At 30.6% G+C, this 27,851-nt stretch overlaps 1 protein-coding gene, 1 long non-coding RNA gene and 2 pseudogenes across 7 annotated transcripts; 2 read left to right on the top strand and 2 right to left on the bottom strand.

The window, feature by feature from the left end:
• Positions 1-94: 94 nt before the first annotated feature.
• Positions 95-22,416, bottom strand: LOC143238264 (techylectin-5B-like). Of its 4 annotated transcripts, none has more exons than XM_076478351.1 (4): positions 2,772-2,907; positions 1,923-2,036; positions 870-1,034; positions 95-785 (listed from the first exon to the last, which is right to left on the bottom strand). In XM_076478351.1, the coding sequence occupies exons 3-4, from the start codon at positions 994-996 to the stop codon at positions 655-657; spliced, it is 258 nt and encodes an 85-aa protein (XP_076334466.1). In that variant the 5' UTR covers positions 997-1,034; positions 1,923-2,036; positions 2,772-2,907; the 3' UTR covers positions 95-654. The 4 variants fall into 3 exon arrangements, 3 of the variants coding, with proteins under 3 accessions (XP_076334465.1, XP_076334466.1, XP_076334467.1); XM_076478350.1 differs by lacking the exon at positions 2,772-2,907 and adding an exon at positions 22,151-22,416; XM_076478352.1 differs by having other exon boundaries at positions 95-1,034.
• On the top strand, positions 4,158-5,544 carry LOC143236267 (techylectin-5B pseudogene; annotated as a pseudogene).
• On the top strand, positions 15,294-26,374 carry LOC143238265 (uncharacterized). Of its 2 annotated transcripts, none has more exons than XR_013020480.1 (4): positions 15,294-15,575; positions 16,341-16,452; positions 16,655-16,877; positions 25,236-26,374. It is a non-coding gene; the product is annotated as an uncharacterized LOC143238265 (long non-coding RNA). The 2 variants fall into 2 exon arrangements; XR_013020479.1 differs by having other exon boundaries at positions 15,294-15,625.
• Positions 25,131-27,657, bottom strand: LOC143238263 (techylectin-5B-like; annotated as a pseudogene). Its single transcript, XR_013020477.1, has 5 exons — positions 27,158-27,657; positions 26,736-26,986; positions 25,795-25,899; positions 25,498-25,662; positions 25,131-25,413 (listed from the first exon to the last, which is right to left on the bottom strand). The product of XR_013020477.1 is annotated as a techylectin-5B-like (transcript).
• Between the last annotated feature and the right edge of the window lie 194 nt (positions 27,658-27,851).

Genomic DNA, 27,851 nt, shown 5'->3' with positions numbered 1-27,851 from the left:
TTAATTTACTAATAACAACACAAAATACAAGATTTGAAATGTAATTATCAGAATAATATGAAAAAAGACTATCTTTTTACTGAAGGTCCTAGATTATATTTTCTAGAAACACGAAATTCATGTAACTATTCAAACAAATAATTAATCTGAAAGCGAGAAAACGGTCAGTATTGAGTCGAACTCGGGATATTATTGAACTTTTCAACACAGCTCCATCTGAAGGGAAAAGTGTTAATGATTCTACAAACCAAACAGAAACAGAAGACAATATGTCATGTATAAATTCTATAGATATTAAACACACTTTTTTTAAAGTATCTGCGGAGAAAAACTTTATAAATAAACATTTTAATTATAACACAAATATTTTAGATTATTCAGAACACATTAGATTAAAATTACTTTGCTTGTTTACGGTAAGATATCCACTAAAATATTATTACACATAGAGAACAGAAAAACATGTCAATAAAATCTGTCTATATTCTCTGTCTATCATGACAGATGACGTAAAATATAATTTCGCATAGTATATTTAGATTTTACTTTTTATTTATTTACCAATAATAAACTCCACATGTCTTATTTTCCTCTCGCTTGTCTTTAATGTAAAGTGTTTACTTTTCTACTCACACCAGGTAACAACGGTAGTATCTACATTAAATTGTGACAATTATTGTACCACCATCTGCCTTTGAAGCTTTGAGCACAACTACCATTGTATTTAACGTTGTCTTTCTCCTTGGTACTGAACATCATGTTGTTATGATGAGCGAGAGAATTTCCTAAAATAATATAGAAATAATTAATAAATAATATATAAACAACTAATGAAAGATGTTATATACTGGAATAAAATTTAAACTCACCCGCGTCACCCTTGTACGTTTTGTAACTCATTTTATAGAGTTCTATTTCACTTCGTACCAAAAACCCGTCAAACTCTGCATATCGTCGACTTCCTTCGAAGTCTTCCAGATCAACACGGAGCACCATATTGTCCTGATTGGTCAACTAGAAGATGGCGTCATTTCCTGAAACAAAAGCATTGTATAATAAATAAATAGTAAAAAACACAGTAAATAATTAGTTATATCAAATAATAGTAAGTAACATGAAAAGAAATAACCAGTTCATTACTGTTAGATATATGTATAAAATGTTTTACCTAACCAAAACTAATGGGTTAAATTTCCAAAACAATTTTTGTATTCTACCCACGAACTGTAAAAATTTTCCAAAATCTCCTCTAATGTGAATCAACTACAAATAAGAAAATCAATACCAAATACTGAGATAAATAAGTTTTGTAAGTATCAAAATGAACCTTTAAAATATATATTCCTGTATTATTCAAAATTATTGTCTTTATGTCTGTGTGAAAATGAAACGCTTTAAATCTGAAACAAAATGTATTCATACCATCTGAATTTATGTTTCAAAGATGCTTTTGGGATAATATTATCATAATGACAAGATAAACATCAGAGCAGATTCCTATGTGTTATAAAATAGTGTTATACGTTTATTATAAGATAGAAAGTGTCAAAATGAACACAGGTGCACATTCTGATATATATATATATATATAAGCAAACTAAAACGATTGATTCCCAAGTGAAAACAGGTCTTATAGGTTGTATGTTTGAAGATGACAATTCACATATATTAATGAACAGACTCAGTGAATGGTAGATATTGTTAAGTGGTCTTAACAAAGTTAAATTTTTTTTTTCTTTTTAAGTGTGGGTTTGTTCTGAAATTTCCAATTTCCAATTCTTCTACATAACTGAGTTTATCTAACAAAGTAGTTTCTTCTTCTATGAAAATAATGACTAACTTTTAATTAAATGTTTCACGAAAACAACAATTAACTGAGAATTAAGTAAAGCTGTACACAAAACAATGTTTAGTTCACCTACCGTCCATCCTCCTCCTGATGTCTCCATATCACAGTATACACAGATCGACTGGTTCAAAAATCGTGGCTGAATCTTGTAGACACCACTGGTTCGGTTTAGTTGTGGAAAACACATCTAAAGAGTAACGGAGAAAAAATTTAACATAATATGAAAACAGAAAAGTAGTTGAACATATAGTGTTAACAGAGATAATATTGTAATATTTAAGTTTAATATTATAACTTGACAAATAATTATTGTAATATCGTTAAGAAACACATTCAGGCTTAAAGACTATGTTTTTGTTTTAACTGAAAATTTTTTTAGATATGCCTAGAAACTTACTTTAGAAAAACTGTCATCTTTAGGTTATTATTATTGTTTTTTATTTTATGGTTAGCTTAAAGGTGTCGATCTTTAACTAAAAAGTGAAATAAATCATACATAAAAAGATCCAAGTGTAAACAAGATACTGTTTAATATTACAGTGATATTTATGAGTTATTATGGACTGTGTTTTTTTTTCTATTATTTATGGTAAATTAGTTTTTAATATTCTCCATTAATGTAATTCTTCAACAAAGATTAACTTTTTGAAACCATGGTGGCAACACATTATACTGTTTATTAATTAACTACTAAAAATTTAAGACAATAAAACAAAGATGGAGAAACCAATTAAATATAACAATGTCCATATATAGTATTTGAACCTGAAATAATAATACAGTTTCTGCCCAATTAATACCAATAGTAAATAGCCTCGGTTCAGTCACACTTACACCTGTGTTGATCTCCCAGAAATCACATTGACACCCATAATGTCTCACATCACTCATACTGAAACCCACAAAAGCTAACAATACTTACACCGACGCTCGTATTAATTTCACAACAGTCACTATGACATCCAAAAAGGTTTCTTACAAGTTCAAAAGGCATAATAAAGTGATATAGGTCACTGACAGTCATAACAGTCTCGCTCTAGTCACACTGACAACACCAGTTAGCTTGGCACTATGGAAACGGAAGTGTGACGTTATATGTAATTATTATGTACATGCAAATGATACACTAACCATTTATTAATTAAAGGTTAATTACTTAATTAGATTATATAGTAACTACTTCATGTAGATATACAAAAACCATGTTTGTACGTTAAACTCAAGTTACACATTTTCATCTGTACTCTGGAAACTAAACCCTATATCCAGCACCATAAGCCCATCGAAATTACACGAGAAAGGTTATTCTGGACTAAGTATGTAAACAAACCTTTAAAACAGTAATGACTGTAATGTATGTAATTTATATTGTATTACAGTAATTATATCGTTAAAGTTAAAAATATAATTTTAATTTAATACTTCTTTCATTTGGTCTTAAATTTAACTTGATAAAAATAAGATAATTTATTTAACAAGATATTTTCTGTTTGAAAAACCTGTTGCACAATGTTTGTGATTTTAATTAAAATAAGGGGATATTAAATGTCTGTTGATGTAAGTTTTCGATCTATTCTCGTAAAAATGAATACTTTAGGGTCTATAAATATGTTTGAAATGTATGAAGTCATGTTTAACATTAAAATTATTAAGTACAGACAACAACTCTTACGGTAATAATAACTCCAGTGTTTATAAAAAGAAGCGGAAAATTCAGATGTTGACTAGAGCCATATTTAGAAAACTATAAACATTTCTTGGACTAAGTGTGAAAACATCACATACAGTTACTAACACCGTTCTAACTCTCAATGATTTAAGTCTATAAGAAAACAGTTCTGTGTTATTTACTATTTAACAATGTAAACCACTGTTAAGATATTAAGTATTTTGTCTTTCTTCGTGTTGACCCAGGCTGATGTCCATCATGACACAGCTTGTAATACTGTTGGGTCACTGAAAGGAATAGTGGACTCCGTTACAGAATTAGTACATCTGGCTAGAGAGAGGATTTCTACTTTAGAAGGTAATATGTTTTACTTGAAGTATTTTAGTTTATGGAAAAGTGGAACATCGATCAAAGGAACATTTACAAACAACTATTTGTAAAGGTAGAAAGTTACACCTAAATGCTACAATGTTATTGTTGATAACACTGTATGTTCAACTACTTTTCTGTTCTCACATTAAAGTTTTTATCCGTTACTCTTTAGATGTGTTTTCTACAACAACACTTGAACAAACATTTCCACCGATTGTTAATGACAAACAAAACCGATCCTTTCAACAAACTCTTTGTGTGACGCATATGACGGAACAAAAGCCACCTCTATCAGAAGACTGTGCCAGTATCTATAAACAACAATTAAACCGAACCACCGGTGTCTACAGGATTCAGCCACGGTTTTTGAACCAGTCTATTTCTGTATACTGTGATATGGAGACATCAGGAGGATGGTGGATGGTAGGTGAACTAAACTTTCTTTTGTGGTATGTTTTAGTTAATTTTGAATTAGTGATTGTTTTAGTGAAACATATAATTAAAAGTTTACCTCTATTTTCATTAAAGAAAGGCTACTTTATTCTATAAATTCAGTTATGTAGAAGAATTGGAAAATAAGTTTTAAAAACAAATACACGTTTCAAAAGAAAAAAATGTTTTTGTTTTAATTTTTTCATCACATTTCTTTACTAGCTCTGTTTATTGATAAATGTTAATTACCATCTTTAAATATACAACTTATAAGATGTTTTTTCACTTGGTAATCGTTTCGTTCCAGGTTGTTTTTATATATTTCAGAATTTGTATCTGTGTTCAACCTGACACTTTCTACATGATGATAAACATATAATACTGTTTAATAACACAGAGGAATCTACTCTGGAGTTTATCTTCATGTTATGATAATATTATCCTAAAGGCGTCTATGAAACATAAATTCAAATGGTATAAATAAATTGTGTTTTAGATTTAAAACGTTTCATTTTCATACAGGTTTCATACATTTTGTATAGAATAATGTGGAATAATACAGGAATATATATTTTCAAGTTTCATTTTTATACTTATAAAACTCAGTTATCTCAGTATTTATTATTTATTTTCTTATTTCCAGTTGATCCAAAGAAGGGGAGATCTTGGAAAACCAGCTGAAAATTTTTAGAGACCGTGGATAGAATACAACCCAGAATAGAATAGAAATTTAACCCAGTAGTTTTGGTTATGTAAAACTTTGTATATTTATCTAACAGTGATCAACTACTTATTTCTTTTTGTGTTATTTACTATTATTTGATGTAGTCAATTATTTACTGTGTTATAAACTATTTATTTATTATATACTGCTTCTTTTCCAGGAAATAACGTTATTTTCTCGTTGACAAATCAGGACAACATGGAAGACTTTGAAGGAAGTCGAAGATATGCAGAGTATGACGAGTTCTTGGTACGAAGTGAAAGAGAACTGTATAAAATGAGTTACAAAACGTACAAGGGTGACGCGGGTGAGTTTAAATTTTATTCCAGTATATAACATCCTACATTAGTTGTTTATATATTATTTATTAATTATTTGAACATTATTTTAGGAAATTCTCTCTCTTTCTACAACTACATGATGTTCAGTACCAAAGTAGTTGTGCTCAAAGTTACAAAGGCGGATGGTGGTACAATAATTGTCACAATTCCAACCTGAATGGCTTGTATTACACAGAAGATAAGGTAGATACAACCGTTGTTACCTGATATGCGTGGAAAAGTAAACAGAATACTCTAAAGACTAGCGAGATGAAAATAAGACCTGTGGAGTTTATTATTGGTCAATAAATACTAAATAAAATATAAATATATTTTACACAATTATATTTTACGTCATACATGATGATAGACAGACAAGATAACATGGTTTATTTTTTCTCTGTGTGTAATTATATTTAAATGAATATTTTACTATAAACAAATAAAGTTGTTTTGGTGAATGGTCGTGACTGAATTTATTCATTACATACTGTTTTCTGTTCCTGTTTAGTTTGTACAATCAATAAAGTTTTTCCCCTTCAGATGGTGCTGTGTTAAATTCTTAATAAAATCACTAAGCACGATACCAACTTAATACTCACTGTTTTCTGGCTTACAGATTAATTGTTTGTGTAAATGTTTATATGATTTTGGTGTTCCTATAAAATATAATCCAGTATATCCAAAAATAAAAGAAGTTTTTCTAAGCTGTGAATTTTTTTAAAAAGCTTAAAAAATCCGACAGTTCCTGTATTATTTCAGTCATACTTTATGTTGTAACTTAGATACACCAATTTATACGAACTTTATACATCAAAATACAAGAATCTTATCCTTCTATCCTACATGATAGTCTTTTAACGTATAACATATATCATAGATATTCAAGATAAGCGTGGCCCACTTGTTAGCGTGACAAACTGTTGTTCTGTTATTTAAGTTTCCTGATATGTTGAGAGTATATTACTTCTTATTTTAAAATCATCTTTGACACATTAAATCAGATTATAGTTTGTTTGGAAGTTCGTCAAACAAAAATGTGAATCGTTATGAAAGTTACACTTTAATAAGTTTTTATTTTCACATGAATGTATTATAAACTTTATCAACACAACGGTTCAAAACATTTAAAATTAGTGTCAGTAATGCTGATGTTACTATGTTTACAGTCATGGATTATTTTACAAATGATGTTTCAATGTACCAAAACACCAATATTGAATACTAATACAGAATTAAAGAAAATATGAAAAAGATTAAACTAATGACATCACCACCACTGTTTATTAAAATCCGTATTCAGTTTCCATGGTACTATGTACGAGATAATTTCTTTTAATTTCACAGAAAATGAGTGCTTTTAAAGGTTATGTACATAAAGTTTAGTTTATATATACATATTTATATTTTATTGGTTTAGTTATATTATATCAGTGAAACAATGAAATTATGAAACCTTCCTGATATACTATTCAAGAATTTTTCGAACAGAAACATTTACTCTCCAAAATACCAATTTTTAATATATATATTATATAATGATCAATGATAGACATGAACCTTCTCCAAGAATAAATTAATTTATAGGTACATATTATACATTGTATAATATAACAAGTGAACTTATAGACACTGAAGATGTCGTGTTTATAACACGAAATTTATACAAAATGTACAACATATTTAATTCAGGTAGAAGTTCTGTAGACACAATAATTTTCTGGACCTGAAACACTTTAGAGACAAAACACTTTTGTATCATATTTTGTAAGACCATTAAAATGTTATAATATTATCATTTTATTATAAGTCATCACGATTATAAACGATACAATAAAGTAATTTTTGGTTGTTATAGGGTTATATTAAACGTTAATCAACCAATTTCAAAGAATATAATAACTTTAAAACCCATCTATTCAGAGCAATATTTCAACAACATTTTAATAATCAGCAATGAATTGTTTCAAGTTCTGGAAAATTTATTGTGTCATATAATGAACATTTGTACAAGTATCAATATAAATATTCTTTTCCAACAAGAGCTCTAGAGTATGTAGGTTAAAGGTACATCCTCCTAACTAGTATTGAGGCACCCCATATATCCTCGACAGTATACTATAGAAAAAAAAGACAAACATAGCTTGTGATATCAAAACAAAAATACATCTGGTGCTTGTTTGGATGTATAATATTTATGTTAATGTTAGATATCTTCTCTGTAACCACACTGTTTAAATTCTTCATCTTGGTTTATGAATTTCGCATAAAGCTACAAACACGCTATATGAGCTAGCCGTCTCTAATTTAGTAGTGCAATACTGGAGGGAAGGCAGCTAGTCATCATCACCCACCGCCAATTCTTGGGCTACTCATTTACCAAAGAACAGTGGGATTGATCGTAACTTTTTAACGTCCTAACGGATGAAATGGTGAGAATGCTGGGTGTCACGGGGATTCGATCTCGTAACCCTCAGATAAAAGTCGAGTGCCTTAACCACCTGGCCATGCCGGGCCTGTTGGTTAATTCATAAGTTAAAATGTATTACGTCAGTGGTTACCAAACATTCATGTAAAATAGTAAATATTCAACACACATGAAAGAATCTTACCCATTGGTACTGAATAAAATCGTAGGATCTTAATATTATATTACATTTGTGTTCCACATACCCAAAAAAATTATTACTGTAGAAAATGCAATTAGTAAGATATTTCTTAAAATATTCTATATCTAATTACTAAAAAATAAAAAAACGACAGTAAGAAAAATTTATTCCATTCTTCCATGAATGTTCTAATAAAAGATATATAAATAATACCCTGAGTTGAAGTAACAGTTAATGTGCTACTCACTAGTGGTTGCTGTTCTGAAAGGCCTGAAAGTATAGTGTTTTGAATATTATCATCTGCGATCAAATTATTTGACGCAGTTCTGACTTATCTTTTACCTTATCACCTGAGATTATAACTACAATGGGTAACAATGTTTGATGCTATATTACTATTATCTCACATTATTTTTTTCCAACACTAGCTATATACATTTCTGATATTAGGGTTAGTAATTAGGCCTAGGCCTACCGTGCTAGTACTCAATTGACACTAATAAAGGTAAAACTTTCCGTTCACCGATTGCTTTCTCCAGGTTTCATCAATCATTCATATGATTGAAACGGTAAAATATCTACGGTTATAGGGAATACAATGTTAGAATAAATATTTATTGAAACATGACTAACCCTGAACAAACTCTACATATGTTCCGCTGTAATATGACACCACACACAGCGGTAACTGAGAATATTCCAATCTAAGTGAATTTTTTTACAATACTGTGGCCTAAATTACCCAGAAATACAAAATATACGTCCGGTACTTTCTTATTACTAGACCTAGACAAGCTTCCATGTTTAATATTATATTTTTTCAACTTTTATTTCTACTGATATTGAATTTAACTTTCTACTCTACCTGGTTTATCAATTTAACATTACTTTCGTCGATAACATGACAGATGTCTATCGTGTGTTCTACTAAAGCTAGTTTACTTTGTATTTATCTATATTTATATATATATTTTCAATGTAAGCTCAACCACAGATATAATGAATTTTGTAAATCTCGCATGAACAAAGTTAGAAGGAAAATTTAAAACAGATAACATGTGAGTTTGTTTGTCATATGTTCAAATATATCTACAATAATATATAAGACATAATGAAACAAGTATATAGAATGTAGTGTAAAATTCTCTCCGCGTTGTAAATTAAATATTTTTATGAAAAGTGCTAAAGATAGGATAGAAGAAAGTGATAAATGTGAGAGTTACAAAATTCCTTTTATCTGTGGTGAAACTTACATTGACTAAATATGTAGAAAGGTAAAATTCAAGATGAAGAAATATAAAAACTATAGAAATATCAAAAGTTAATGAACGATATAAGTAGAACATGTGATGGAAACATCTGTTATAGACTCGAATAACAGTGGGTTACTAAGACAGGTCGAATTTAAAATGGAATTAAAATCATATAAAGTATCGAAATAGAAAAGTATATACATCGTATTAAACAAGGAAGCTGGTTCAGGTGTAAAAATGATAAAGTACTGTGCAGATGTTTTGTAATTCTGTGGAGTTTAAATCTAGATGAAGCCACAGGAATGTTAATCTTTATGTGGGAAAAGAAGATCCGACCATCGTTCAGCTGTACTTGTTATGATAGTGTTAGAATACAACCTGATATATATATATAGATGTTTTTGGGCTAGTCCCTGTTTTAATAATTATTTACTGTGTAATAATGATTCTAACACTGTATTACATTTAACTATGTATAGATCCTTTACCATTTTAATCATATTAATCACTGAAACCTATAATTTAACGACAAAATGGATTCTGTAAAACTGAAGGTTTTACCGTTAATAGAGTTTAGTGAGTACCAACACCCTTGGCCTAAACTTAATTACTAACTTTTACGTCAGAACTTTAATTTGGGATTACAAATGGATATAAATAATTTTGGATATAATAATATTAGATACAATAACATAACATTAAATATTGTTACTTAGGATATTTATATTTACATGTAAGAAGATCAAGAATGAATTGCGTCAAAGAATTTGATCACAGACAGCGATCATTCATGCACAATATTTTCAAGATTTCCAGGACCACGTACCCTAGTGAGTGAAGCTTGAATTATATCTACGACCCAGGGAATATTTAAAATATTTTATTTCCATACCATTTATGAAAGAAGTGGACTACGATTCTATTACTGCATTTTTTATTTTTTAAATTACTATACTATAGCTATTAGATATAGAATATTTCACGAAATAACTTTCTTGCTGCATTTGTTACAGTTTTTATTTTTCACGTATATTGAAGATAAGTGTAATTTAATATTCAGATGTAGAATATTCCACGGTTTTCTTCAGTACTATTGGTTAAGGTTCTTTCACATATATAGAATAGTTACTATTTTACATTAATGTTCAGTAACTATTAACGTAACTCGGTTTACTCTAAGAACTAGCCAATATGGTTACAGTCTAGATATATAACATTACCACATATTTTGTACATCGAAATGATACCTGACGTATTTTTCTTCTGACATCACACGCTATGTTTATCTTTTTACCTTTATTATATTATCGAGGATATGGAGTCCTTCTATACCCGTTAGGAGGATTAACCCTTGACCCACATCCTCTGGAACCCTTCTTGGAATAAATGTTTATATTGATACTTGTACAAATGTTCATTATATGACACAAATAAGTTTCTATACAGCTTTTCTTTCATCAACACAAATCCAGAACGAAAGACATTTTACTGGTGGCTGCTGTAATGCGGCGTAATCATTGCTCTGAATATTCTATTTCATCACGTTGTTAGTAACACCAACATTACTGACACTGGATTTAAAAACGAACTTATATGTTGTTATCTTAATGATTCACGCCAGGTTTACTCACTATTCTGTTCATAGGTGAGAAGGTATGCAGGTAATCACCACCACCTACCGGCAATTCGTGAACTACCTTAAACTAATATTATAGCATTGGTATTTGACCTATACAATTATAATTCAAAAACGACATGAAATAGAAATATAAGGTACCTGTATATTATTTCTTCTTTGTAGTTTTAATTTTTTGAGTTAACGTTAACAATTGTTTACTGATAAGAACACAAAATATGAGATTTGAAACTGTATTGCAATATTATTGATTAAGGTAAAGATTTGATGTGTGAAAGAATATAAAAAAAGCTTTCTCATTATTTAAGGTCCTACATTATATTTTATAGAAACACGAAAATGATGTAAATATTCAGAGAAATAATTAATCTGGCGTGGTAGAAAACAGTCAGTATCAAGTTGGTTTTGCGCTTCGTGATATTATTAAACCATTTATCACAGCGCCATCTGAAGGGGAACAGTTTTATTGATTGTACAAACAACAAAAATATAAGACAATATGCTATGTGTAAATTCTACGGTTATTAAACATATTTTTCTTAAAGTATTTGCGGAGAATAAAACTTTATAGATAAACAATTTAATTATAATATAAGTATTTTAGATTCTTCAGAAGACATTAGATTAAAGTGTTTTTTGTTTGTTTTGTTTCTTTAATTTTTGCGCAAAGCAGAACAAGGGCTTTCTGCGCTAGCCGTCCCTAATTTAGTAGTACAAGACTAGAGGAAAGGCAGCTACTCATGGCTACCCACCACCAACTATTGGGCTACTCTTTTACCAACGAATACTGGGATGGACTATAACATTATAACGCCCCCACGGTTAAAGGGGCGAACATGTTTGGTGCGATGGTATTTCGAACTCGCCACACTTGGATTACGCTTTAATCCACCTGGCCATGCCGGTACTATAGATTCATGGACAGTTGTAATTACTTTATTTCTTTATGGTAAAATATCCACTTAAATATAATTACACACAGAGAAAAAATAAAACATATCAAGAACATCTGTCTATCTTGTCTGTCAATCATGACGTATGACGTAAAATACAATTTCGCATAATATATTTATATTTTATTTATTACTTATTGACCAATAATAAACTCCACAGATCTAATTTTCATCTCGTTTGTATTTAGAGTGTTCTGTGTTTACTTTTCAACTCATACCAGGTAACAACGGTTGTATCTATCTTATCTTCTGTGTAATAAAAGACGTTTAAGTTACAACGATGACATGAATTATACCAACATTCGCCTTTGTGGTTTTGAGCACAACCATCACGTTTTTGTTTGGTTTGTTTGAATTTCGCAAAGAGCTACACAAGGACCATCTGTGATAGCCGTCCCTAATTTAGCAGTCAACTCTTGAACTACTCTTTTACGAGCCAACAGTTGGACTGATAGGCACATTATTACGCCCTCACGGCTGATAGGGCGAGCATAATTGGTGTGACGTGGATTAGAACCCTGGTCCCTCAGATAACGAGTGGAGTGCCTTAACCACCTGGCCATCCCGGGCCTCGGCTGTTTCTATCGTTGTCTTTATCCTTGGTACTGAACATGATGTTATTGTGGTGAGTGAGAGAATTTCCTTAAATAATGTCGAAATAATTAATAAATAATATATAAACAACTAATGTAGGATGTTATATACTAGAATAAAGTTTAAACTCACCCGCCTCACCCTTGAATATTTTCGAAACCCTTCAAAAAGACTACCAGATCAAAACAAAGCGCCATATTGTCTTGATTGGTCAAGGAGAAGGTGACGTCATTGTCTGGAACAGACGCAGTAAATAATAAATAAATAGTTTATAGCACAGTAAATAATTAATGTTATTAAATAATATTAAATAACATAAAAAGAAATAAGTAGTTCATTACTGTTAGATAAATATATAAAGTTTTCTCTAACCAAAACTCTTTGGTTACATTTCCTAAACCATTTTTGGATTCTACCCACGATCTATAAAAATTTGCAACTGCTTTTTCAAAATCTTCTCTTCTTTGGATCAACTAGAAATAAGAAAACCAATAATAAATACTGAGATAACTAAGTTTTATAAGTATCAAAATAACATTTTAAAAATATATATTCCTGTATTATTCAACGTTATTCTGTCTTTATGAAACCTGTCTCAAAACAAAAGCTTTGAAATCTAAAAAAAAACTTATTTATATAATTTCAGTTTATGTTTCAAAGATTATTCAATAATAATATTAGCATAACATGAAGATAACTCCAGAGTAGATTTCTATGTGTTATTAAAGCCTGTTATATGTTTATTATCATGTAGAACGTGTCAGGTTTAACACAGATACACATTCTGATATAAAAAAAACAACCTAGAACGAAATGATTACCAAGTGTAAACACGTCTTATGGGTTGTATATTTAAATATGGCAAAATAACATATATTAATGAACGGAATAAGTGAATAAATATGATAAATATTAAAATAAAAACGTTACGTATTTTTTACAAACTTAAATATGAAATTCGTTTTGAAATGTATTTTCAGTTCTTCTAAGTAACTGAATTTATAATAGAAAGTATTTTTCTTTCGCTGAAAATAATAGAAAACTTTTAATTATATGTTTCACAAAAAGAACCATTAGTTCATCTACCGTGTATCCTCAATCTTGTAAATAACACTGGTTCGGTTTAGTTGTAGTTTATAGATGCTTGGTAGACGTGGCTTTTGTTCCGTTTTCTGTGTCACAGAAAAAGATTGTTGAAAGGATAGGTTTGTTTTTTCATTAACAAGTGATGGGCCCCTCGCTAGTGCAGCGGTAAGTCTACGGATTTGTATATTGAAAATCCGGTGTCCGATTCCCCTCGGTGGACTCAGCAGATAGTCTGATATGGCTTTGTTATAAGAAAACAACGCGCACAAAACAATCTAAATAATAACAGATGGAAACTTTAACGTGAAAACCGAAAAGTAGTTGATCATACAGTGTTACCAATAATAACATTATATTATTTAGGTGTAACATTCTAACGTAGCATGTAGTTACATTTAAATGTTACTTTATTCGATGTTCAAACTGTAATACTTCATATAAAATATATTACCTTCTAAAGTAGAAATCCTCTCCCTAGCTAGATCTACTAATTATGTAAGGAAGTCCATTCTTCCTTTCAGTGACCCAATAATATAACAAGCTGGAAGATGATGGACATCAGCGTGGGTCAACACGAAGAAATACAATATACTTGTCATCTTCTTATAGACTGAAGATGTTTACCTTCTCTCAATGGTTTTATTGTTGTATTAAACAGGATATCTAAAAAGAGTTTTCTTTATATTACTACAAGTTAGTAACTGTCTCTGATAATGTTTCACACTCAGTTCAAGAAACGTTTATCGTTTTCTAAATATGGCTCTGGTCAACATCTTTTATAAACACCGGAGTTATTTCTACCGTAAGAGTTGTTGTCTGTTTTCTTCTAATTTTGATGTTAATGATGCAAAATAACCTAATATAAAGTATGAGATTTCGCTGTAAAACATGAAAATTTGATTTAGAAGTAACTTGTTTGTATATTTTTTACCGGTTATAGTTTCCATGCTAGTTACTGAGTTCACCCTTGTTTTAGTGCTAGAAGTTTTTACCTTAGTGCAAACCTACAATAAAACTGATAAATAACTAAAACCTACTTGCACTTAAGTTGTGATATTTTTCAGATATTCCCCAACCTTAAATCATACATAAATAGAACAAATACTTGGATACATTTATTTGTAATCAATTTTAATACCATACAGAAACAGGTTCAGGCTTAGAAACTATGATTTTGTTTCAACTTAAATTATTTCTGTATATGTCAAGAAACGTACTTGAGAAAAACTAATATTTGTAGGTTGTTATTATTGTTTTTATTTTAGGGTTAGCTTAAAGGTGTCGATCTTTATATAAAACGTGAAATAAATCATACATAAAAAGATCCAAGTGTAAACAAGATACTTTTATATATTACAGTGATATTTATATTTTATTATTGACTGTAGTTTTCAGTTATTAATGGTAAATTATTTTTTCAATATTCTCCATTAATTTAATTCTTCAACATAGATTAACTTTTTGAAACCATGGTGGCAACACATTAAACTGTTTATTTATTAACTACTAAAAATATGAGACAATAAAACAAAGATGGAAAAACCAATTAAAGATGACAATATCCATATATAGTCATTAAACTTGAAATGCTAAAGTACAGTTTATCGTTACTTTTTACTATAGTTCTTATTTAATCTATAAACTGTATGTTTCATAAATTCTGTTGAATATCTTTCACTACTTTTAATTTTCAATACTTTAATTAGTTAAACAATAGATGACAGCACATGTAAAAATGATCCAGGATGTTAATAAATTATGACTCATTTTTAAAAATTCAAAATTTCACAGTTGTTTTAGTTAACTTCACGAACAACTCGTAATTTTTTCCCCTTCTTTTGTTTTACTACACCAAAGTACAGACGTCCAGAAAGGTTTAGTAGAGATGGCCCCTCTTTCCCTAGCATATCCATGTCAGTCTTTTTCTTGAGCGAGATTGTCAAGTATTACATATATTTAACCCATGTACGTGATATCCTGGATCTCACCCACAGAATAATCGATGCAATAAGGAATGTGATACTGAGCAACGCGTAAAGTGTTACCTAGAAAAACTTCTAGTAACAAAGTATACCCATGTGAGTACTATAATAAGACTGGAAAACATTTAGTCAAGTTAAATAAATCCGTGAGTATTCTATCTGTAATAGTTTTGGAGTTATTAATTTTTAATATGGAGTCAGATACTTTAATAACACAAGCTTTAAACTTGTCTTAAGATGTTTAACTCATTATTGAAATAGTACATTTGTAGCACAACAATATTTAATTATTTGTCACTATACTAACAATACACTGGTATAAACACAATAGAAACACTGAAGTATTGTTATGGTAACTATGACTGCAATATAATACAAGTTTAATAACTACATGTACTTACCACAAAGAAACCGGATGAATGGATTTAAGGTATAACTAATGAGATCCACCGTAACACACACAACAACTCAAATAAATAAAAGTAACTAGGAGAACTTTATTATACATTCTGTCAGTTTTATGTTAATATTAATGACTGTCGCTTGTGTATATTGTTGGCGGAAGAAACACTGAATTTATACCGTACCGACAGGTTTCCATACAGACTGTATCACCACATCTGTGGACTAATGAAATAATTTCTTAACAGATGCAGAAAGGTTGATGAACACAAGTGGATATTTAGGGTCTATAAATATGTTTAAAATGTAAAAAGTCATGTTTAACATTAACATTAAAATTATTAACTACAGATATCTCTTACGGTAATAATAACTCTATAAAAATTTCTGTGTTATTAACAATTTAACAATGTACAACACTGTAAAGATATTAAGTTGTTTTTTTTTGTGTTGACCCAGTCTGATGTCCATCATCACACAGCTTGCAATACTGTTGGGTCACTGAAAGGAATAGTGGACTCCGTTGTAGAATTATTTGAACTGGCTAGAGAGGGAATTTTTACCTTAGAAGGTGATATATTTTATTTCAAGTATTTTAGTTTACGGAAAACTTGAACATCGATTATTGGAACATTTAAATATAGTTATTTGTGAAGTTAGAATGCTAAACCTCAATGTTACAATGTTAGTAACACTATATGTTAAACTTCTTTTATATTTCCACATTAAACTTTTTATCCGTTATTCTTCAAATGTGTTTTCTATAACCACAGTTGAACGAACTTTTCCATCGCTTGCTGATGAAAAACAAAACAGATCCTTTCAATAGACTCTTTTGTGTAACACATACGACGGAACAAAAGCCACCTCTACCACAAGACTGCTCCAGTATCTATAAACAACAATTAAACCGAAACAGTGTTGTTTGCAAGATTCAGTCACGGTTTATGAACCAGTCGATTTCTCTATGCTGTGACATCAGGAGGAGCGTGGACGGTAGGTGAACTAAACTTTGTTTCATGGTTTAGTTTTAGTTAATTCTCAGTTAGTGGATGTTTTCGTGAAACATTTAAGTCAAAGTTAGCCATTATTTTCATGGAAGAAAAAACTACTTTGTTCCACGAACTCAGTTATGTAGAATAATTGGAAAATAAGTTTCAGAACGAGCCCAGGTTTAAAAATTAAAAATAGTAAACTTTGTTAAGAACATATAACGTTTTTTATTAATTGTTTCATGATATTTCTTCACTTATTCTGTTTATTAAAATATACTAATCATCACTTTTAAATATACAGCTTATAAGACTTTTTTACTTATTCGTTTTAGTTTGTTTTTATATATACATCAAAATGTTAATCTGTGTTCAACCTGACAGTTTTTACATGATAATAAACATATATCAGTGTTCAATAACATATAGGAATCAACTTTTTAGTTTATACCATAAATTATTTTAATTTTCTTGAGGAATTAAAAGTATATTACTTCTTATTCTTGAATCGTCTTTCGAACAAAATTTTAGATATTACGGTTGTCATAAATTAAGCACAATGCCACACAAAGGGGAAATTTGTGCTCTGATAGTCATGGGTATCGAAACATGATTTGTAACATGGCGAGTCCGCAGACATACCGCTGTGCCACTTGGAGCCAAATCTTAGAGTGAGTTTGATTTTAGTTTAAAAAAGTATGAATTTCTTAAGACAATTTCCACATGTTTTGTACAGAATAATGTTTAAAAATACAAGAATATACATTTTAAAGTTCATTTTGATACTTATAAAACTTAGTTATCTCTAACATATTTATCTAACATGCTTAAAGTAAAATAAAAAAAAAAAGACTTTTTTTTCTTTAAACTTTGCTTTTGTGATCTGGGTAATAAAATTTTCAAATTTATTTTTTTTCCAGATCATTCCAGGTAGATTCTGTGCTGAGTAGCTGATAAAAAATTTCTCGAACTTATAAGAAATTTTAAGAACTTTTTAGAATGTTGTAGCACTTACAAGAATTTTTTAGAATGTTGTAGAACTTACGATAATTTTGAAGAACCTTTTAGAATTTTCTAGAACTTTCCATAGTAACATATATTCAGGGGCTCACCACTCACCACTTCAGTTTAGTTCTAGCTGCCTAAGTGAACACATAGAACCTATCTGATTTTATCAAAGATGGCATCAAGAAGCTGCAAGCATTCTCCAGACGATTTCTACTATGTGTGTACTCTGTGATAGCATCTACTGAAATGTGTGAAGCCTACAAGAAATATTTCGGCATGCCTGTCAGGGATCAAAACAAACCCTGGGTGCCTCATTTTACCTGCGAACACTGCAACAAACTCTAGAAGGTAAGGCGGACAATTTTTGCTTGCTTGAATAATAAGATTTTATATTATACAAATTCAGACTTTTTAAAATTTAAATATCTTTTGGAGCTCCTCAAAGAGAAATATAACAGCGTCAAGACCTTCCTAGAAGCCTTGAAGTAGGATGAGTTTGGCTGGTTGGTTATCAGAGACTTCAAAATGGCGGCATTCCTGATGGGTCTCAAAGGAGGGTTTACCAAATTTCCCTGTTATCTTTGCCTTTGGGACAGCAGAGACATTGCAGCGCACTACAACAGGAAGCACTGGCCACAACGGACCGAGTTCTCTGTGGGAAGGCACAATTTCAAATGTGAGCCACTAGTGGATTTCCAGAAGGTGTTGTTCCCAACATTGCACATAAAATTTGATGTTATGAAACATTTTGTCACAACTTTTGATAAGGAGTCTTCAGCCTTAAAGTACTTTCGAGACTTTTTCCATAAGTTGTCTGAGGCAAAGGTCAAAGCTGGTGTCTTCGTTCAACCACAAATAAACAAAATCCTGGAGTGCACAGAATTCCCCAAGAAGCTCAGAAGGAAAGGAAAAAAAGCTCGGAGCAGATTTGTCGTAGAGGTTCGGGGTTTCTTGGGCAATCACAAGGCCGGAAATTATGTAGAAGAGGTTGAGGCTTTGGTGAAGAACTATGGCAAAATGGGCTGCAGGTTGTCCCTGAAAGTCCATATCCTTGACGATCATTTTGATAAATTCAAGAAAAACATGAGAGCCTAATCAGAGGAGCAAGGCGAGCGCTTCCACCAAGATATAATGGACTTTAAATGCCGCTACCAAGGAACATATAACGAAAACATGATGGGAGCCAATATTTGGGGGTTGATACGTGAAAGTGATTTACATTACAGTCGCAAATCTCGAAAAAAACTACTCACTTCTAAACATTTTTGCTTATTTTTGTATAACTTTAGTATAAATACATGTAAATATATATCATATGTTGTTTTACTCAGACCTTGTGTAAATGAAAATATGCAAATTTGCCCGATTTTACATGGAAAATAGGTTAATTTCTAAATTTCATTATCCAGGTCACAAAAGCAAACTTTGAAGGAAATAATGGCCATTTTCTGTAAAAATGTTCAAATGGTTTACCAAAATCTCTTCTTCTTTGAATCAACTAGGAATAAGAAAATCAATAAGAAATACTGAGATAACTAAGTTTTATAAGTATCAAAATGAAACTTGAAAATATATATTCCTGTATTATTCAACATTATTCTGTACAAAATATGTGGAAACTGTCTGTAAAGATGTTGATACATTTTTTACTTAAAGCAAAACTCATTATTATGATTTGATCCCCAATGACATAGCGGTATGTCTGCGGTTTTACAGTGTTAGAAACTCTATTTCGTGCTCAATTTGTAACACATGTATTATATAAATTTATGTTTGAAAGCACAGCAGTATAGAAACTTGTTTGTGTTATATAATGAACACAAGTACAAGTATCAAAATAAACATTCTTCCCAAGAACTGCTAGAGAGAATATGGGTCAAGGGTACATCCTCCTATCGGGTATTCTTCCCAAGAAGGAGACCCATATTCTCGAAAATATAATATGGGTAAAAAGACGAACACAATGTATGATGTCAGAACAAAATGACGTCAGATATTCGTTTGGATGTATAATATTTACTGTAATGTTATATATCAGACTGTAATCATATTAGTTAATTATTAAGTAAATTGAGTTACGTTAGTGGTTACCGAACATTAATGCAAAATGGTAAATGTTCTACATACATGAAAGAACCTCAACTATGGATCTGAAGTATATGATAGAATATTCCATATCTGAACGTTATATTACATTTATCTACCGGATACCCAAAAAATAATAACTGTAATAACTGTAGGAAATGCAGTTAATAGATGATAAGTTAGGCTTACTTGATTCTATTATAACTAACTGGTAGGCTTACTGTGTTTGTCTTTATCATACCTAATATGTGAGGCTTAATATACCTGTTTCTGTCATGCCTAACACTAATTAGGTTTACTGCGACCTTGTGCTTATTTCTATCACACATAATACGTCAGGCTTACTTCGTGCTCGTTTCTATCACACATAATACGTTTATGTCGTGTCTAACACCAGTTAGGCTAATTCTGACCTTGTTTTTATCACTCCTTACACCAGTTAAACTAACTTTGTGCTTGTTACTATCATACTTGATAAGTAGGCTTAATGTATTTGTTACTAACACACCCAACAGCAGGTAGACTTAATTTATGGTTATATCATTTTGCCTCTAGTTAGACTTATTGCGAGTTTTAAAAAATGTAGACGTTTTAAGGCTCATCGTTACAAAGTCGTTTTCACATTTCACATGAGGAACAATTTCAAAAAAATACTTATTTTCAATCAAGCTTTAATTGGAATATAGGTTATTTGAAGTTTGAGAAGAATACATTGAGGTCATGAGCTAAACAATCGATCAAGCTAACCTCATTTGTTAATAGTACAAGGGTACATAAGCTAACTGCACTCTGTCCCACGAGGAGAATCAAACCCTGTATTTTAGCTTTGTAAATATCTGAACTTCCCAATAATTCATCGGGAGACACCAAGAAATGTTCAACATTCTCATTACCAACCAAGTGAAACATCAACTGTTTTGCCTTATAGTTTTGTTTGAGTGGAAACTTTCGTCTCGCAATATTAAAGTTAATGAAAACTTTGAAGTACAAACTAGTGGATTTAGTTTGTTAATTTATACCATGAACCTAAGAAATCATCCACTCTAACCCGAGCTTGTTCAAGAAATGTGAACACGTAATTGAATTTCTTAAAAGTACGAGATAGGCCTAGTTGAATAAAGAATTCAAAGATTTATGCTTAACACTCAAATTTAGGCCTAACGTTATACAACGTATCCTTGTGTGAATATGGTCTGTTATTATTTAAAGTAGTCGAATTTTAAACATTTGTTTTTAGCGACACATACATATAAGTTTTCTCTGTCTGTTTATGTAGTCCAAGTGAATTGTTGTTTAGAAATGAAGTATTTTTTAACATTAGTTACTGAGCTGTTCAAGTTTAATTTTAATTTTACTACGGTTCGAAATTGCCTGGTATTCTTCAAATAAAAGAATTAATCTTTGTGGTGAATCAAATATAAGCTGCAAAATAACCGAAGTATAAATGTACACATTTTGAACCGTGTTATCTAAATTAAGTCCATTTGTCATACCACTGTCCCGAACAGTTTTAATATAACTGTTAGTTCTTTAAAAATATAGTTTTTTATCATTTGATTCCAACCAAAACTTTAGGATTAATTATTCCTAGAAATCGAAAGCGATTTGCAATGAAAAGTTTCGCCATCAAAGATGTATCTCACAAAATGATATGAAAATTATTGTACATTGAAATGTAGAGTTTTAACGTATCTTTTGTAGCCTACCGAATTAATTTCATGATTTATTGTATTGGAGCTTTTAGCCATTTTGAAACTCTACCGTTATATATATATGTCTGTGAGAGATCGAGGTGCGATCGAAGTTTCACTCGATGATACTTAGGTGTTAATACTCATTAAAAGTTAGATTTCAGAAGTAGTCAGAAAAATTATTTAAGAGACACGATAAAACTATGAAACAATAATATTTTTAAGAAACCGTACTTCATATAACTCGGATATTTATTGTAATTATGTTTATTTTAATGGCGGTTCTCTAAATGAATTTATATTCGTAAATTTTTCTAGTGGTCATAAAAGTAATTTAATTTAACTGAACTTTAAAATATTTTTAAATTTTCAAATTGCACTTTCTTCACTTGTCTATATTGTTAAGTTACAAAGCTACACAATGGGTTTTCTGTGCTCTGCCCACTGCGAGGATCGAAACCAGCTTTTTGTCTATATAAGCACTAAAACTTACCGCTGAGTCACTGGGGAGGGGGTAGTTGATAACTTTATTCTGTTTACAAACTCTCTCTACTTGACGTAGTTGGAGAATGAATATTTATTATGGTATAAGCACCTTCTTCAAAATGGTAAATCATTATTATAATTAAGTTACTAGTTATCAGACATTAATGTTAGACCTATCACGGTTTTAACACTGCATTCTGTACGTAGTTCCTTAAGGATTTTCACAAATTACAAGAACTTATGTAATATTATCTCAACCACACTGTTGTCTCTGTTACCATTACCGAGAACGTGACGCGTTTCACTCATTAGAGAGGTCATGAGACCAGCTGGTACAAAGAAACACAGTAGTGGTTGTAATGCTTCAGATGGTAGATGTGTGTGTATGTTCAGAGCAGCGCAGTTCTTCAAATGGCAGATATGTATGTATAAGCCGTTTGTTACAACAACAGTTGTTATGGTGTGAATGTCTTATTTTGAAGATGTATGGATACGGTGAACATAGTGTTGTTGGAATACTGTTAGTATAAATAGTTTTAAGTATTGAGAATCGTTAAGGGATTAAACGTAGTATGTAATGTGTGCTCGTTGTAGTGTAATGTGACAGTGAGAAGATATGTATGTTTTCATAGCAGTGTAGCTGTTAGAGATAGGGCCGTATAATGATCACAGTGTTCATGTAAAAGGAATGAAGGTTTAAATAAATAAATAATAAAGTACTAGATATATATATATTGTAATTCTGTGTAGTTTAGGCCTAGAAAGAGCCAAATAAATGTAAATAATTCAGTTTAACTTGGAATATTTTAAACTCAAAATTACTGTCATACTTTTCTTCTTTTCCATCACTGCTGCATATGATGTCATATTACACCGGAAAAAAATATAAGTTTATTCCAGGTTAGACGTGTTTCAATAAATATTTGTGCTGTAACAATTATTCTAGCATTGTATTTTGGTTAATTGTATATAGATGCTTTACCGGTTTAATCAGAAAAGACAATGAAACCTATAATTTAACTACAAACAGGACTCTGTAAAACGGAAAGTTTTACTCTTATCAGTGTAACTGAGTACTAACACGCTAGGCCTAAGCTTAATTTCAAAACCCAACGCTATAACTTTAATTTGGGATTAGAAATGGTTATAAATAGTTTTGTATATAATGAAATTAAATTAAAATAACATAGCATTAAATATTGTTACTTAGGATAGTTATATTTTCATGTAAGTAGGTGGAGAATGAACCAGAATTGCGTCTAATAATTTGATCACAGACAGCGATCATCCATCCACTATATCTTCATGACTTCCTAGTCAGTGATGCTTGAACTATTTCTACAACACGGGAATATTTTAAATATCTTATTTGCAGACCATTTATGGAAGAAGTAGGCCACGTTTTTGTTACTGCGTTTTTTTTTGTCTTTTACGTGTGTACAAAATTAGTATACTATTGCTATTAGATATAGAATATTTCACGAAATATCTTTCTTACTGCATTTGTTACAATTATTTTTAGGTATATTGAAAATAAGTGACACGCTATGTTTGTCTTTTCACCTATATTATATTAATAAGAATATGGGGTCCTTTTATACCCGTTAGGAGGATGTACCCTTGACCTATATTCTCTAGAGCTGTTCTTGGAAGTATTGTTTATATTGATTTTGTGCATATGTTCATTATATGACACAAGAAAGTTTCTATACCGCTGTGTTTCATGAACGCAAATCCAGAATTTAAGACATTTTACTGGTGGCTGCTGTAATGCGTTGTCGTCTTTGCTCTGAATAGACTGGTTCTAAAATTATTCTATTTCTTCAGGTTGGTAGTCACACCAACATCACTGACACTTGTTTTAAACGTTTTGAATCGTTGTGTTAATAAATTTTATAATACATTCGTGTTGAATTTAAAAACTTATTTATATGTAGCTATGTTAAGGATTCACGCCAGCTTTACCCAATATTCCGTTGAGAGATTAGAAGGAATGTAGGTAGTCAACACAACCTACCGGCAATTCTTGAACTACTGTAACGTAATTATTTCAATATTTGTATTTGACCTTTACACTTATAACACAAAAACGGCCTTAAATGGGAAGTGTTATTGTTTTTTGAGTAATGCATGAAGCATGCACTTTCAGAATCACAATTCGTCACACTAACAACTGGACCACGTCCTTAACATGTATGATAAATGTTATACGTTAGAAGAACATTCTATTGGATAGAAACATAAGGTACTTGTATATTGTTATTTTTGTAGTTTTTATTTCTAAGTTAACATTAATACTTGTTACTGATGACAACACAAGATATGAGATTTGAAATTTTGTATCGCAATATTATTGATTTAGGTAAAAATGTAATGTTTTTGTTATTGAGAGCCCGAGATTATATTTTATACAAACATCAAAATCATGTAACTATTGACAAAAATGATTAAACCGGTAGCTAGGAAACAGTCAGTATTTAGTTGGTTTCGAGCTTTTTGTTTATTTGTTTTTGAATTTCACGCAAAGCTACACGAGGGATATTTAGTAGTGTAAGGCAGTTAGTCATCACCATCCACCGCCAACTCTTGGGATACTCTCTTACCAACGAATAGTGGGATTGACCGTCACAATATAACACCCCCATGGCTGAAAGGGCGACCATGTTTGGTGCGACGGGTATTCAAACCCGCGACCCTCAGATTACCAGTTGAACGCCTTAATCCACCTGGCCGTACTACGCTAGTTTCGAGCTTCTTGATATTATTAAACCTTTTAACACAGCGTCATCTGAAGGGGAAAAGTTTTATTTATCGTACAGAACACATTATATTAAAGTAACATTCGTAAACATTCACTAAAACTACTTTATTTTTAAGGTAAAATATCCACTTAATTACACACAGAGAAAAAATAAAACATGTTAAGAATATCTGTTTCTTGTCTGTCTGTCACGATATGTGACGTAAAATATAATTTCGCATAATATATTTATATTTTATTTTTTATTTATTGACCAATAATAAACTTCACAGGTTTTATTTTCATCTCGCTTGACTTTAGTGTACTGTGTTTACTTTTCCACTCATACCAGGTAACCCCGGTTGTATCTACCTTATCTTCTCTGTAATACAAGCCGTTCAGGTTGGAAGCATGGCATGAATTATACCACCATCCACCTTTGTAACTTTGAGCACAACTACCGCTGTATTTATCGTTGTCTTTATCCTTGGTACTGAACATCATGTTGTTGTGGGAAGCGAGAGAATTTCCTGAAATAATGTTGAACTAATTAATAAATATTATATAAACAACTAATAAAGGTAGTTATATACTGAAATAAAGTTTAAACTCACCCACGTCACCCTTGTACGTTTTGTAACTCATTTTATAGAGTTCTCTTTCACTTCGTACCAAGAACTCGTCATGCTCTGCATATCTTCGACTTCCTTCAAAGTCTTCCAGATCAACACGGAGCACCATATTGTCTTGATTGGTCAACGAGAAAATGACGTCATTGCCTGGAACAGAAGCAGCGTATAATAAATAAATGTTTTATAAGATAATAAATAATTAGTTCCATCAAATAATATTAAATAACATAAAAAGAAATAAGTAATTGATCACTGTCAGATAAATATATAAAGTTGTACCTAACCAAAACTCCTGGGTTAAATTTCCAAAACCATTTTTGTATTCCACCCACGATCTGTAAAATTTTCAGCTGGTTTTCCAAAATCTCCTCTTCTTTGGATCAACTAGAAATAAGAAAATCAATAAGAAATACTGAGATAACTATGTTTTATAATTATCAAAATGAAACTTAAAAATATATATTCCTGTATCATTCAACATCATTCTGTACAAGATATGTGGAAACTGTTTGTAAAAATATTGATTGGTCTTTTAATTAAAACAAAACTCATTCGTATGGATTGGCCCCCACTGGCACAACGGGATGTCTGAGGACTCTCACTGTTACAAACCATGTTTTGATAACCGTTTTGTCAGAGCACAAATAGCCCATTGTATAGCTTTGTGCTTAATTCGATACAAGCGTATTATCTAAATTAATGTTTGAAAGACGATTTTAGAATAACAAGTAATATGCTTTCAACTTATCAAGAAACTTAAAATAATCTATAACATGAACTACAGAGTAGATTTATCTGTGGTATTAAACACTATTATATGTTTATCATCATGTAGAAAGTGATAGGTTTAACGTACATACACATTCTGATATATATATATATATACAAATAAACTAGAACGAAATGATTACGAAGTAAAAACACGTCTTCTAAGCTGTTTATTTAAATATGATAAAACAACATATATTAATGAACGAAATCAGTGAACAAATATGATAAACATTTAAAAGTAAAACGTTACATGTTCTTAACAAATTTTTTAATGTGGGTTCCGTTCTGAAACTTATTTTGCAGTTCTCTAAATAACTGAATTTATATAACAAGTCAGTTTATTCTTCTATGGAAATAATGGTAAACTTTGAACTAAATTTTTCACGAAAACATCCACTAACTGATAATTAACTGAAGCTACACCACAAAAGGAAGTTTAGTTCACCTACCGTCCACCCTCCTCCTGATGTCTCCATATCACAGTATACAGAAATCGACTGGTTCATAAATCGTGGCTGGATCTTGTAGACACCACTGGTTCGGTTTAGTTTTTGTTTGTAAATACTGGCACAGTCTTCTGGTAGAGGTGGCTTTTGTTCCGTCGTCTGTGTCACACAAAGATATTGTTCAAAGGATCGGTTTTGTTTGTCATTAACAAGCGGTGGAAATGTTCGTTTAAGTGTGGTTGTAGAAAACACATCTAAAGAGTAACGGATAAAAACTCTGATGTGAAAACTTCACAGAAAACTACTAGAACATAGAGTGTTACTAACACTAACATTGTAACTTGACAAATAGTTATATTTAAATGTTACTTTAATTTATGTTCAAGGTTTACGTTAACTAAACTACTTCAAGTAAAATATATTACCTTCTAAAGTAGAAATTCTCTCTCTAGCCAGATCTACTAATTCTGTAACGGAGTCCACTATTCCTTTCAGTGACCCGACAGTATTACAAGCTGTCTGATGATGGACATCAGACTGGGTCAACACGAAGAAACACAAAATAATTAATATCTTCACAGTGTTGTACATTGTTAAATGGTTAATAACACAGAACTGTTTCCTTATAGACTGAAGATGTGAATCTTTCATCAGTGGTTTTATAGCTGTATTAAACAGGATATCCAAAAAGGGGTTTCTTTAAATCATTGAGAGTTAGAACTGTGTTAGTAACTGTATCTGATATTTTTCACACTGAGTCCAAGAAATGTTTATAGTTTTCTAAATATGGCTCTAGTCAACATCTAAATTTTCCGCTTCTTTTTATAAACACTGAAGTTATTATTACTGTAAGAGTTGTTGTCTACAGTTAATAATTTTAATGTTAATATTAAACATGACTTGTTAAATTTTAAACATATTTATAGACCGTAAAGTATTCATTTTTACAAGAATAGATCACAAACATTGTACAACAGGTTTTTCAAACAGAAAAATACCTTGTTAAAAATTATTTTATCATTATCAATTTAAATTTAAAGCCTAAATGAATAAGTTATTAAATTAAAATTATATTTTTAACTTTAATGATATAATTACTGTAATACAATATAAATTACA

This window comes from Tachypleus tridentatus, chromosome 13 (genome assembly GCF_004210375.1).
Source record: "Tachypleus tridentatus isolate NWPU-2018 chromosome 13, ASM421037v1, whole genome shotgun sequence".
Lineage (NCBI taxonomy): Eukaryota > Metazoa > Arthropoda > Merostomata > Xiphosura > Limulidae > Tachypleus > Tachypleus tridentatus.
The sequence above is the reverse complement of the archived record's forward strand: the minus strand, read 5'-3'. Positions and strand labels throughout refer to the sequence as shown.

Bases quoted from the DNA above. Each gene is read 5' to 3' on its own strand.
- LOC143238264 (XM_076478350.1), bottom strand. From the start codon at position 996: ATGGTGCTCCGTGTTGATCTGGAAGACTTCGAAGGAAGTCGACGATAT. The intron at 786-869 runs GTGAGTTTAAAT...ATATTATTTTAG, and splicing joins AACGTACAAGGGTGACGCGG to GAAATTCTCTCGCTCATCAT.